This window comes from Pristiophorus japonicus, chromosome 4, assembly GCF_044704955.1.
Source record: "Pristiophorus japonicus isolate sPriJap1 chromosome 4, sPriJap1.hap1, whole genome shotgun sequence".
Classification (NCBI taxonomy): Eukaryota; Metazoa; Chordata; class Chondrichthyes; family Pristiophoridae; genus Pristiophorus; species Pristiophorus japonicus.
In genome coordinates, this window is record NC_091980.1 from 309,108,231 (window position 1) to 309,122,494 (window position 14,264).

A 14,264-nucleotide genomic window follows, 5' to 3' on the forward strand; every position below is an offset into this window, starting at 1 on the left:
TAGAACTAGGGAGTATAGTATCAGAATAAAGGGTCGGCCATTTAAAACGGAAATGAGGAGGAATTTCTTCTCTCAGAGGGTCGCGAATCTTTGGAATTCTCTACCTCAGAGAGCTATGGAAGCTGGGTCATTGAATATATTTAAGGTGGAGATAGTCAGATTTTTGAATGATAAGGGAGTCGAGGGTTATGGGGAGCAGGAGGGAAGTGAAGTTGAGGCCAAGATCAGCTCAGCCATGATATTGATGGGTTGATAGGTCAAATGGCCTACTCCTGCTTCTTATGTAAAATGGTGTGATGAGTCTTAACCTGAACACAGGGGAGGAGGAAAGTTGTGCAGAATGGAGTATTTGGAGCTTGGAAGGAACATGAGAGGAAAGTTAAAACACCACTGACCATAGTAGTATTAATAGAAGAGAAAGAAGTGTATGATGGAGAGATGAGTGTGTGCTTCCACACACAGAGACACACACAGCGAGGAAGGGAGAGGGAGAAAAGAGAGTGAGGGGGAAGAGAGACGTGAGAGTAATAGCTATTACTGAGACATTGTTGAAAGAAGGGCAGGTATGGCAGCTCAACATTCCTGGTTACAGGGTTTTCAGATAGGATAGAGGGGGGGGGGGGGTTAAAAAAAAGAGGGGGAGGGGGTCACAGTATTGATTGAAGAAACAATTACAGCTGTAAGAAGGGATGATATGTTAGAGGAATCATCAAACGAGGCCATATGGGTTGAACTGAAGAACAAAAACGAGGCGATCACACTACTGGGAGTGTACTATCGACTCCTAAGCAGTCAGAGGAAGATACAAGAACAAATATGCGGGCAAATTGCTGTGAAGTGCAAAAACTATAGAGCTGTAATAGTGGCAGATTTCAACTACCCTAATATTAACTGGGGAAAAAGATAGTATGAATGGTACAGAGAGTGTGGTATTCCTAAAATGCAGTCAGGAGAACTTCTTTAGCCAGTATGTAACAAGCCCAACAAGGGAAGGGTCGGTTCTGGACTTGGACACCGCCTCCAGTGCGCCAGCGCAGCCTTCAGTTTCCAGAGGAAGAGAGTATATGAGGACCAAGACCTCAAATCTGGCACCAAGTTTATGGTCGACAGGGCAGTAGTGATACCCGCCCTCCTGTATGGCTCAGAGATGTGGACCATATACAGCAGACGTCTCAAAGTGCTGGAGAAGTACCACCAGCGCTGCCTCTGCAAGATCCTGCAAATCCACTGGGAGGACAGATGCACCAACGTCAGTGTTCTCGCTCAGGCCAACATCCCCAGCATCGAAGCACTGACCACGCTCAACCAGCTCCGTTGGACGGGCCACATCGTCTGCATGCCCGACAGGAGAGTCCCTATGCAAGTACTCTACTCGGAACTCCTACACGGCAAGCGATCCTCAGGTGGGCAGAGGAAACGTTGCAAGGGCACCCTCAAAGCCTCCTTGATAAAGGGCAACATCCCCACTGGCACCTGGGAATCCCTGGCCCAAGACCGCCCAAAATGGAGGAAGAGCATCCGGGAGGGTGCTGAGCACCTCGAGTTTCATCGCCAAGAGCATGCAGAAATCAAGCGCAGACAGCGGAAGGAGCGTGCGGCAAACCAGGCTCCCCTTCCACCCTTTCCTTCAACCATTGTCTGTCCCACCTGTGACTGACTAATTCTCGCATTCGACTGTATAGCCACCTAAGAACTCACTTTTAGAGTGGAAGCAAGTCTTCCTCAATTCCAAGGGACTGCCTATGATATGATGATGATTTGGAAATGAAGAGGGGCAGGTGGAAGGGGCATCAGTGGGAGAGCATTTTGGTGCTAGTGATCATAATTCAGTAAGATTTTGGGTAGTTATGGGAAAGGACAAACGGACCAGGAATAAAAGTTCTCAATTGGGGTAAAGCCAATTTTTCTGAGCTGAGATGGGATTTGGCCAAAGTGGACTGGAAAAGGCTACTTGATGGTAAATCAGTGTCAGAGCAGTGGGAGTCATTCAAGGAGGAGATCCTGAGCGTACAGGGCAAGTATGTTCGCTTACAAAAAAAGGATGGGGCGAACAAATCGAGAGCCCCCTGGATGTCAAGGAGCATACAGGGCAAAAGAAAGAAAGAAAAGGAGTCTTATGACAGATTCAGCGAATTCAATACTGCAGAGACTCGAGGGGATTATAAGACGTGCAATTAAAAAAGATATCAGGAAAGCAAAGAGAGAGCATGAAAGAATGTTGGCAAGTAAAATCAGGGAAAATCCAAAGTTGTTTTGAAAATGCATTAAGACCAAAGGGATAACTAGAGAAAGAGTGGGGCTTATTAGAGACCATAAAGGAAATCTCTGTGTGGAGGCAGAAGACGTGGGTAGGATTCTTAATGAATACTTTGCATCCATTTTCACAAACGAGAGGGGCGACGCAGACTTTGCAATGAGGGAGGAGGTGTGTGAAATACTAGATGAGATAACCATAATGAGAGGGGAAGTATTAAGGGGCTCAGCAGCTTTGAAAGTGGATAAATCCCCAGGCCCAGATGAAATGCATCCCAGGCTGTTAAGAGAAGCAAGAGGAAATAACAGAGGCTCTGACCATCATTTTCCAATCCTCTCTAGCTACAGGGGTAGTGCCAGAGGACTGCTAATGTTGAACCTTTCTAAAAGGAGAGAAAGGGATAGACCAAGTAATTACAGGCCAGTCAGCCTAACCTCAGTGGTGAGAAAATGATTGGAAAAAATCCTGAGGAACAGGATAAATCTTCATTTGGAAAGACATGGATTAATCAAGGACAGTCAGCATGGATTTGTCAGGGGAAGGTAGTGTCTGACTAACTTGATTGAATTTTGCAAGAAGAGAACCAGGAGGGTCGATGGCAGCAGTGCAGTGCGTATGATGTAGTGGATATGGATTTTAGCAAAGCTTTGATGGGTATTTTTATGACTGGGACTATATAGTTCCAGTGGGGTTCCGCAGGGCAAAGTGCTGGGTCCCTTGCTTTTTGTGGTTTATATCAATGACTTGGACTTAAATTTTGGGGGGGATGATTAAAAGGTTTGCAGAATAGGCTGTGTGGTTGATAATGAAGAAAGCTGCGGACTGCAGGAAGATATCAATGAACTGGTCAGGTGGGCAGAATAGTGGCAAATGGAATTCAATCCAGGTAAGTGTGAGGTAATACGTTTGGGGAAGTCTAACAAGGCAAAGGAATACACATTAAATGGTACGACACTGAAAAGTGTAGAGGAACAAAGGGACCTTGGAGTGCAGGTCCACAGATCCCTGAAGGTAGCAGGCCAGGTAGATAAGGTGGTGAAGGCAGTATATGGAATCTTTTATGAGTCGAGGCATGGAATACAAGAGCGAGGAGGTTATGTTTGAACTGTATAAAAAACTGGTTAGGCCGCAGCTAGAGTACTGTGTGCAGTTCTGGTCACCACATTACAGGAAAAATGTGATTGCACTGGAGAGGGTGCAGAGGGGTTTACAAGAATGTTGCCTGGACTGGAGAATTTTGGCTAGGAGGAAATATTGGAGATGCTGGGTCTGATTTCTTTGGAACAGAGGAGGCTGAGGGGAGACCTGATTGAGGTGTATAAAATTATGAGGGGCCTGGATAGAGTGGATAGGACAGACCCGTTTCCCTTGGTAGAGGGGTCACAACCAGGGGGCATAGATTTAAAGTAATTGGGGAGAGGTTTATAGGAGATACAAGGGAAAATTCCTTCACCCAGAGGGTGGTGGGGGTCTGGAACTCACTGCCTGAAAGGGTAGTAGAGGCAGAAACCCTCACCACATTTAAAAGATACTTGGATGTGCACTTAAAGTACCGTAAACTACAGGTTGCAGACCACAAGCTGGAAAGTGGGATTAGGCTGGATAGCTCTTGGTCGGCCAGCGCGGACACGATGGGCCGAAATTGCCTCCTTCCATGCTGTAAATTTCTATGATTCTAAGAGACACCGAGTGAGGGACAGAGGCTGAATGGCCACCCCTGTTCCTGTGCAGCAGGTCCCAGAATAAGCACCAGCAAATGTAGTATATACTGGTCACTGTTTTGAGGTCAGGCAACAGCTTTATTTTACATAATTATTACTCTTGCGACCTTGTAGTCTGGAACAGAACGACCTGTGGAATGTTTGCACCTCTTTGAAACCCTAAGGTGAGTCAGTCAGAGCGAGCGATATGGCAGGGTTTCAATCCTGTCCTCGTCAGGGAGTCAAAATGAGGTAGTGAGAGAGAGAGAGAGAGAGACAGACATCATCTGTGCCAACCGACCAGAGGCACAGAGACAGACAGACACAGACACAGACACACACACCAAAATGTTTGACGAAAAGTGGAATGATGTAAATCTGCTGTCACTTGAATGGAATTTGACCCTATCAATTCCTGGAAAAAGTTCGCCCACGACTTGTAACGATTCCCACAATATATTTAAAAATGTTGCGTGACTCTTAAATCACCAGTAGCGATCATTTGCAAAGAGCCTTGGCTGAAAACAATGGAGAGCGTTCATTTCTAAACTGCCTCTGCCTGGTAAGAATGTTAAATAACCCGCGTTGTGAGCAGAGTTCACTCCCGAGTCAGTGACGATGGTTTCTTCCAGAAAGAGAGAGAGAGAGAGAAGTTTTTTGGGCAAACTTTCCGTCCCTGCTCGGGCTGGCTGGGCTCCGCAGCGCGAACGTCTCAACAGTTACAACAGGTTCTCTTACCCTGGAGATTTTGCACTCTGATGTCGCTGATGTGACCGATCAGCTCCTCTCGTTGAAACCAGTCCCATTCGTGTCCTGCCATAGAGAGAGAGAGAGCCCCGAACTCACGACCGCGAAATCACAGCGTCCTTTCAATCTGCGGGGAATAGAGCAGAGGAAGGACTCAAGGGATCAGTACTGGGCGGGGAGAGGGAGGGATCTAAGACTCACTCATGGGATAGGTTGGGACGGCTTCCTGGTGACGATAGGGGTTTGCCCGCCCCCTTTCACCCCACAGCAACACCTGGTTAATATTTACTAGGGCAAGAACATAGCTATACCACACCCTCTAAACAGACACACCCTCAAAAATACACCACAGAGAGTGACAGACACACCCTCAAACACAGATATTGTACACCCACTAGACACACACACAGGAGGGGCGGCATAGTCTCAGGATAAGGGGTCGGCCATTTCCATCTGAGATGAGGAATTTCTTCACTCAGAGGGTGGTAAATCTTTGGAATTCTCGACTCCAAAGGGCTGTGGATGCTCAATCGTTGAGTATATTCAAGGCTGAGATGGATAGACTTTAGGATGGGAAAGTGGAGTTGAGGTCAAATATCAGCCATGATCTTATTGAATGGCAGAGCAGATGCGAGAGGCCATATGGCCTACTCCTGCTCCTAATTCTTATGTTCTTATGACACACGCTCAAGCACGCACAGATATACCATATAGAATGACAGGTACACCCTTAAACACACAACAGATACTGTACACACAATGAACAGATACACCACACTCTACACAGAACAAACACAGTCACAATTAGAGCCTCCAAACACACATACTGTACACTATACTGACCCTACAGACATACTCAACAATTACAGTCACAACCACAGCCTTCAACCATACACAGATAAATCAGAGTGACTATCACACCCTTTAGACATATACAATGTAAGTACACCCAACAGAGATACACACAACACATAGTCATAATTATACTGTACAGATACACACAATTAATACAGTCACAACCAACAACAACTTGTATTTATATAGCACTTTTAACGTCCCAAGGCACTTCACGGGGCATGATCAGACAAATTTTGACACTGAATCACATAAGGAGATATTATGTATGTAAAGTCCTGTCCCCGCAGTACAGATTCACACGAGGCACATACTGAAGTCAAGGTCACTCAGGACCTGCACCTTTATTACACAGCTCTCAAATGTCCACACTTGTCTGAGACCTGTCCTTATATACCTGTCTGAGACAGGTATCCGGTGTCTCCTGCAAGTGCACCCCTGGTGGTAAGGTAAGCTAGTGGTTACAGGTCATCTCTGGTTACAGTCATGGATAGCATGGTAAGATACAGTTATGTACATGACATCACCCTCCCCCAAGGTCTTATTGTCTTTATAGGTTCAGTCTCTCAGGTGGTCTACGCTCTCGCATGGAGAGTCTTGGTTGTGATTCAGTTGTTTGCCTTGGTGCCTGTTGTTCTTTCGGGATGATTGCTGGTATCTCGCCTGGGCTGTCTGTTTCGTTCAGTGTGGTTGTTGGTGTCTTGCCTGGGCTGTCTGTTGGGATTGCCCTTTCCTCAGGTTGTTCCCTCTGTCTGTCCACCAGGTATGGTGTGAGTTCCACATTGTAGTCTGCCTCTGGTTCAGCTGTGTTGTACATAAATCTACTTTTGAATTGGTCTGCATGCAGGTTTGGCCATTGTCCATTTGTACCACCAGTAGCCTGTTTCCTTCCTTGCCCGTTACTGTCCCTGCAAGCCATTTGGGACCCCTGTCATAGTTTAGTACAAACACTTTGTCCCCGATCTCATTCCACCTCCCCCTCGAATTTCGGTCATGGTACTCGGTTAGCTTACCGCACTTTGTCTCAACGATTTCATGCATGTCTGAGAGGATTAATGAGAGCCTTGTCTTTAAGGTCCGTTTCATTAATAGTTGCGCGGGGGGAGCTCCAGTCAATGAATGCGGGCGAGATCTGTATGCCAGCAGCAGTCGCGACAGGCGGCCCTGCAGCGTGGGACCTTGGATTTTAAGCATGCCTTGTTTAATGATCTGCACTGCTCGCTCTGCCTGGCCGTTGGAGGCTGGCTTGAACGGTGCCGTCCTAACATGATCTATGCCGTGGTCACTTATAAAATCTTGGAATTCTGCGCTGGTGAAGCACGGACCATTATCACTGACCAATATGTCAGGAATGCCGTGCGCTGCGAACATGGTTCCAAGGCTCTCCACAGTGGTGGAGGTGGTGCTCGAGTTTAAAATTGTGCATTCGATCCACTTAGAAAATGCATCTACAACTACGAGGAACATTTTGCCCATGAATGGGCCTGCATAGTCTACGTGCACCCGTGACCACGGTTTGGTGGGCCAGGGGCTCAGGGGGGCCTCGCTAGGGGCATTACTGAGATGGGCACAAATGGTGCACCGTCGGATGCAGAGCTCCAAGTCCGCGTCAATGCCAGGTCACCAGACGTGGGATCTGGCTATGGCCTTCATGAGAACGATCCCCGGGTGCTCGCGGTGGAGCTCCTGGACAAACGCCTCTCTGCCTCGCAGAGGCATAACTACTCGGCTGCCCCACATCAGGCAGTCTGCTTGAAATGACAGCTCATGCATGCGCCTATGGAAAGGTTTGATCTCCTCGTGGCAGACATCGCGAGCCTCTGCCCAGTCACCGGTTAGGACACATCTTTTTACTTGGGATAACGTGGGGTCGCTGGTCGTCCAGGTTCTGTTTTGGCGAGCCGTCATGGGCGAACCTGTGTACTCAAAGGCATTGATTGCCATGACTATCTCACAGTCCTGTTCGTCAGACCCTTCCGTGGTCGCCAGGGGTAGCCTGCTAAGCGCGACGGCACAGTTGTCTGTGCCTGGTCTGTGCCTTATGGTGTAGTCGTAAGACGCCAGCATGAGTGCCCACCGCTGAATGCACACCGAGGCGTTGCCGTTTATTGCCTTGCTTTCGGATAGTAGGGATGTGAGGGGCTTGTGGTCGGTTTCTAATGTGAACTTGGCCCCGAAAAGGTATTGGTGCATCTTTTTGACACCGTACACCCACGCGAGCGCCTCCTTCTCCGCCATTCCGTACCCGCGCTCCGCCCGTGAAAGTGACCTGGAGGCATAAGCTATGGGTTGTAATTTGCCCGCACTATTGGCATGTTGCAAAACGCACCTGACCCCATATGCTGACGCATCACATGTGAGAACTAGCTTTTTACCTGGATCAAAGAAAGCCAAAACACTGTTGGAACACAGAAGGTTGCGTGCCTTATTGAAGGCGCGTTCCTGGTTGTCCCCCCAAAACCATTCGCACCCCTTTCTGAGTAGCACGTGGAGAGGCTCCAGCAGCGTGCTTAAGTTCTGCATAAAGTTCCCAAAGTAATTGAGTAGCCCAAGAAAGGCGCGCAGTTCTGAGACATTCTGGGGCCTGGGTGCCAGGCAAATTGCTTCAGTTTTGGACTCTGTTGGGCGGATTCCATCAGCAGCAATCCTTCTGCCAAAAAATTCAACCTCGGGCGCAAGAAACAGGCACTTGGATTTCTTAACTCTGAGGCCGACCCGATCCAACCGCTTTAGTACTTCCTCCAAATTGCGGAGATGGGAGTAGGTGTCCCTGCCCGTGATAAGTATGTCGTCTTGAAATACACCCGTCCCCGGGATGGACTTGAGCAGACTCTCCATGTTGCGCTGGAATATGGCAGCTGCCGACCTGATGTCGAATGGGCATCGATTGTACATGAAAAGGCCTCGATGTGTGTTGATGGTGGTGAGTAGCTTGGACTCATCGGTCAATTCTTGCGTCATATACGCAGATGTGAGATCTAGTTTTGAGAAACGTTTTCCCCCAGCCAATGTGGCAAATAAGTCCTCCGCTCTGGGCAGCGGGTACTGGTCCTGTAGGGAGACCCTGTTTATGGTGGATTTGTAGTCCCCACAGATTCGTACGGATCCATCAGGCTTCATGACTGGGACGATGGGACTTGCCCAGTCGCTAAATTCCACGGGTGAGATAATGCCTTCCCACAGAAGCCTGCCTAGTTCGTGTTCAATCTTTTCCCTCATCGCATAGGGCACAGCTCTAACCTTGTGATGGACCGGTCTAGCATCCTGTGTGATGTAGATTTTGACTTTAGCCCCTTTGAAAGTGCCCACACCTGGCTGAAAGAGATGTTCAAATCGCTTTATAACTGTTGAGCAGGAGGTCCGTTCCTCTGATGACATGGCGTGAACATCATCCCATTTCCAGTTTAGTTTTGCCAGCCAGCTTCTCCCCAGCAGTGCTGGGAGATCACCGGGGACAATCCACAGGGGAAGTTGGTTTACTGTCCCTTTGTATGTGACTGAGAGCATGGCGCTGCCGAGGACTGGGATGATTTCTTTGGTAGAGGTCCTTAGTTTGGTGTCGACCCTTGTGAGTTTTGGTCTGTCTCTTTTGTGCGGCCACAGCTGTTCAAATTGTTGAGCGCTCATGAGAGATTGACTTGCTCCCGTATCCAGCTCCATGTGGACGGGTATCCCATTGAGTAGGACCCTCATCATTATTGGAGGCTTCTTGTGGTAGGAGCAGTGGCCATTAATCATGTTGACCCGCTGTACATCGGTGTCCCGGGTACTGTCTCCACCGTCTTTTGGTCCGCTTTCCGACCCTTCCGATTCGTATACCAGCCGAGCTGCCATTTTTCTGCACATGCGCGCCAGATGCCCTGTATAGTCGCAGTTTCTGCAAACAGCATGCTGAAATCGACACCCCCTTGATGAGTGCCTTCCCCCACATCTCCAGCACAGACCGCTTCCATTGTTTCCAAAGAATGAGCTGTGTCTTACTGATCTCTCTTGAGCTTCTCTCAGTTTGTAGTTGATTGCTCGCATTGTGGGTTGATGAGGTGTGAACGGCCGTTCATGTGGCCCTTGATGGCTTCTGGCGCCACTGCCTGCTATTGAGGGCCTGCTCTCCTGCCTTTGTATGTGGGGGTAGCAGCTTGTTTCAGCTGTGAAGCCCTTGTTCCGATGTTTCGTTAGTTGTCGTATCCGCAGTTTAGATCAACCTCGTTTCTTCTTCTCCTGCCAAGAATGTCTGTGCAACCAGTGCTGCTGCCTCTAGGGTCAAGTTCTTGGTTTCTATGAGTTTTCGGAATATGCTGCATGGCCTATTCTTTCAATAAAAAAGTCTCTCAGTACTTCTCTCCTTCGTTCATTGGAGAACTCACATAAGCTAGCCAACCTCCGAAGTTCCGCCACAAAGTCGGGTATGCTCTGGCCCACACAGCGTCTGTAGTTGTAGAACCTGTGTCTGGCCATGTGTAGGCTGCTCGCTGGCTTCAGGTGGTCTCTTACCAGTGTGCTTAACTCTTCAAACAACTTGCTTGCTGGTTTCTCGGGTGCCAGCAAGTTCTTCATTAAAGCGTATGTTTTCGAGCCACAGCTGTTCAAGAGATGGGCTCTTCTCTTGCCTGCCTTGTTGTTGCCTAACCAGTCTTTGGTTACAAAGCTTTACTGGAGCCTTTCTATAAAGTCCTCCCAATTATCTCCAGCATTGTATTTTTCATCTGAGCCGTTGTTCGCCATTCTGTGGATTCTGTAATCCCATCCTCGTCGGCACTGTAAAGTCCTGTCCCTGCAGTACAGATTCACACGAGGCACATACTGAAGTCAAGGTCACTCAGGACCTGCACCTTTATTACACAGCTCTCGAATGAGACCTGTTCTTATATACCTGTCTGGGACAAATATCCAGTGTCTCCTGCAAGTGCACCCCTGCTGGTAAGGTAAGCTAGTGGTTACAGGTCATCTCTGGTTACAATCATGTATAGCATGATAAGAAACAGTTATGTACAGTAGTGTGAGATACATGACAATGCAGATGACCAAAAGTTTGGCCAAAGAGGTACGTTTTATGGAGTATCTTAAAAGAGGAGAGAAGTAGGGAGGAGGAGCGGTTTAAGGAAGGAATTCCAGAGCTTAGGGCCCAGGCAGCTGAAGGCACGGCCACCAGTGGTGGAGCGATTAAAATTGAGGATGCTCAACAGGCCAGCATTGAAGGAGTGCAGATATCTCGGTGAGGTTGGGGGGCTGGAGGTTATAGATATAGGGAGGGGCAAGGCCATGGAGGGATTTGAAAACAAGGATGAGAATTTTAAAATCGAGTCATTGCCTCGATACCCAGCCACATTTGCAATTACATATCGTCACAAATATGCACTACAGACACAGAATAAATGCACACAATCACTCCACTGCTGACATACATCTAATGGTGACAGCGACACACACACAGTTCCTACAAGCACCAATACTGTATCACAGAGGCACACAAGACACCCAACTAGTGCATACACAGGGAGCAGTAAGTCACACATTTGCACACACACATTCACACACCCTAGCCACAAACTGTAGCACAGGGCAATGTGTCGTACAGCATCGTAGACACACAGCGCCAGAATTTGCTGGGAAAGTAAAGGTGAGTTTAATGCGCTCACTGTTATTAGTGTGTAAATAGCCCCATAACCTGTGGCGAGGGCAAGCTACCCCGTGAGTTAGGAAATGCCACCAGTTTCTGGACGATTTGTGCCACCGCTAGCCTCGCGGAAATGGCAGCTCGCCCTCAAACTCCCCGTGAGTTTCAAGAAATTGCTGCATTTGCACAATAAATACAGATTAAACTTGCCGCAAAAAGTTAGGGCTGCTACTTAATGATGTAAAGACCCTTTTAATGACAAGATTTACATTCCTACAATGCCACTCAACCTCTCCGGCCCAAAAAAGGAACAATTGAAACTGTGAAGTCTCATTCTTGCAGCTCGTAAACTGTTAGAAATTTAAAACATTTTGAATGTTAAAATTAAAAAAAAACGTACATTTTCTTTCTGTCTCTGTTAGACAAGCCCACTTAATCCAATCTTTCATAGAAACATAGAAACATAGAAACATAGAAAATAGGTGCAGGAGTAGGCCATTCAGCCCTTCTAGCCTGCACCGCCATTCAATGAGTTCATGGCTGAACATGCAACTTCAGTACCCCATTCCTGCTTTCTCACCATACCCCTTGATTCCCCTAGTAGTAAGGACTTCATCTAACTCCTTTTTGAATATATTTAGTGAATTGGCCTCAACAACTTTCTGTGGTAGAGAATTCCACAGGTTCACCACTCTCTGGGTGAAGAAATTCCTCCTCACCTCAGCCCTAAATGGCTTCCCCCTTATCCTTAGACTGTGTCCCCTGGTTCTGGACTTCCCCAACATTGGGAACATTCTTCCTGCATCTAACCTGTCTAACCCCGTCAGAATTTTATATGTTTCTATGAGGTCCCCTCTCATTCTTCTGAACTCCAGTGAATACAAGCCCAGTTGATCCAGTCTTTCTTGATAGGTCAGTCCCGCCATCCCGGGAATCAGTCTGGTGAACCTTCGCTGCACTCCCTCAATAGCAAGAATGTCCTTCCTCAGGTTAGGAGACCAAAACTGTACATAATACTCCAGGTGTGGCCTCACCAAGGCCCTGTACAATTGTAGCAACACCTCCCTGCCCTTGTACTCAAATCCCCTCGCTATGAAGGCCAACATGCCATTTGCTTTCTTAACCGCCTGCTGTACCTGCATGCCAATCTTCAATGACTGATGTACCATGACACCCAGGTCTCGTTGCACCTCTCCTTTTCCTAATCTGTCACCATTCAGATAATAGTCTGTCTCTCTGTTTTTACCACCAAAGTGGATAACCTCACATTTATCCACATTATACTTCATCTGCCATGCATTTGCCCACTCACCTAACCTATCCAAGTCGCTCTGCAGCCTCATAGAATCCTCCTTGCAGCTCACACTGCCACCCAACTTAGTGTCATCCGCAAATTTGGAGATACTACATTTAATCCCCTCGTCTAAATCATTAATGTACAGTGTAAACAGCTGGTGCCCCAGCACAGAATCTTGCGGTACCCCACTAGTCACTGCCTGCCATTCTGAAAAGTCCCCATTTACTCCTACTCTTTGCTTCCTGTCTGACAACCAGTTCTCAATCCATGTCAGCACACTACCCCCAATCCCATGTGCTTTAACTTTGCACATTAATCTCTTGTGTGGGACCTTGTCGAAAGCCTTCTGAAAGTCCAAATATACCACATCGACTGGTTCTCCCTTGTCCACTCTACTGGAAACATCCTCAAAAAATTCCAGAAGATTTGTCAAGCATGATTTCCCTTTCACAAATCCATGCTGACTTGGACCTATCATATTACCTCTTTCCAAATGCACTGCGATCACATCCTTAATAATTGATTCCATCATTTTACCCACTACCGATGTCAGGCTGACCGGTCTGTAATTCCCTGTTTTCTCTCTCCCTCCTTTTTTAAAAAGTGGGGTTACATTGGCTACCCTCCACTCCATAGGAACTGATCCAGAGTCAATGGAATGTTGGAAAATGACTGTCAATGCATCCACTATTTCCAAGGCCACCTCCTTAAGTACTCTGGGATGCAGTCCATCAGGCCCTGGGGATTTATCGGCCTTCAATCCCATCAATTTCCCCAACACAATTTCCCGACTAATAAGGATTTCCCTCAGTTCCTCCTCCTTACTAGACCCTCCGACCCCTTTTATATCCGGAAGGTTGTTTGTGTCCTCCTCAGTGAATACCGAACCAAAGTACTTGTTCAATTGGTCCGCCATTTCTTTGTTCCCCGTTATGACTTCCCCTGATTCTGACTGCAGGGGACCTACGTTTGTCTTTACTAACCTTTTTCTCTTTACATATCTATAGAAACTTTTGCAATCCGTCTTAATGTTCCCTGCAAGCTTCTTCTCGTACTCCATTTTCCCTGCCCTAATCAAACCCTTTGTCCTCCTCTGCTGAGTTCTAAATTTCTCCCAGTCCCCGGGTTCTCTGCTATTTCTGGCCAATTTGTATGCCACTTCCTTGGCTTTAATGCTATCTCTGATTTCCCTTGATAGCCACGGTTGAGCCACCTTCCCTTTTTTATTTTTACGACAGTCAGGAATGTACAATTGTTGTAGTTCATCCATGCGGTCTCTAAATGTCTGCCATTGCCCATCCACAGTCAACCCCTTCAGTATCATTCGCCAATCTATTTCACTCTCTATTTCTCGTTCTGTTCCTGATTTGACTAATTCACCGATTTCCTTTTCCATCGCTCCTCTATTTTTCAATCCTTAAATATCATTGGTTGGGAGACAGATTGTTGGTCTCCATTGGACCAAGATGCCAAATTATCAGCGTGCACTTCCAGCAATTTGCGGTGCAAATATATTTCAAGCTGAAGGATGAGGAAGTAAATCTAACAAAAGGGGCCACTGGCCCTGAATTTCTTCAGACTTTTTGCTGCTGTAACTTTGCTGGAAGCTGTGCGGGTTTCCGTCGCACTTACTGCTGCTGAAAGTCTGAGAAAATTCAGAGCCTGCTGACATACATCCGATACACAGAATCACGCAAAGCTGCACAGCATACCCTCACTCGCACAAGTATCCTACAGGCCAGCAGTCATTCAGGCAGGCATAGACAGCAGTCCATCACACGCACACACTGACATTCC

At 47.5% G+C, this 14,264-nt stretch overlaps 1 protein-coding gene across 2 annotated transcripts in view; it reads right to left on the minus strand.

Moving 5' to 3' along the window:
- Window positions 1-4,827, minus strand: part of LOC139263503 (calmin-like) — a 98,690-nt gene extending 93,863 nt beyond the window's left edge. Inside the window, exon 1 of one of the 2 annotated variants that reach the window (XM_070879684.1) lies at window positions 4,693-4,827. In XM_070879684.1, the coding sequence (XP_070735785.1) occupies window positions 4,693-4,774 (82 nt within the window). In that variant the 5' untranslated portion in view covers window positions 4,775-4,827. The remainder of the gene's footprint in view (window positions 1-4,692) is intronic. The other variant, XM_070879685.1, reaches the window with a different exon arrangement.
- Between the last annotated feature and the right edge of the window lie 9,437 nt (window positions 4,828-14,264).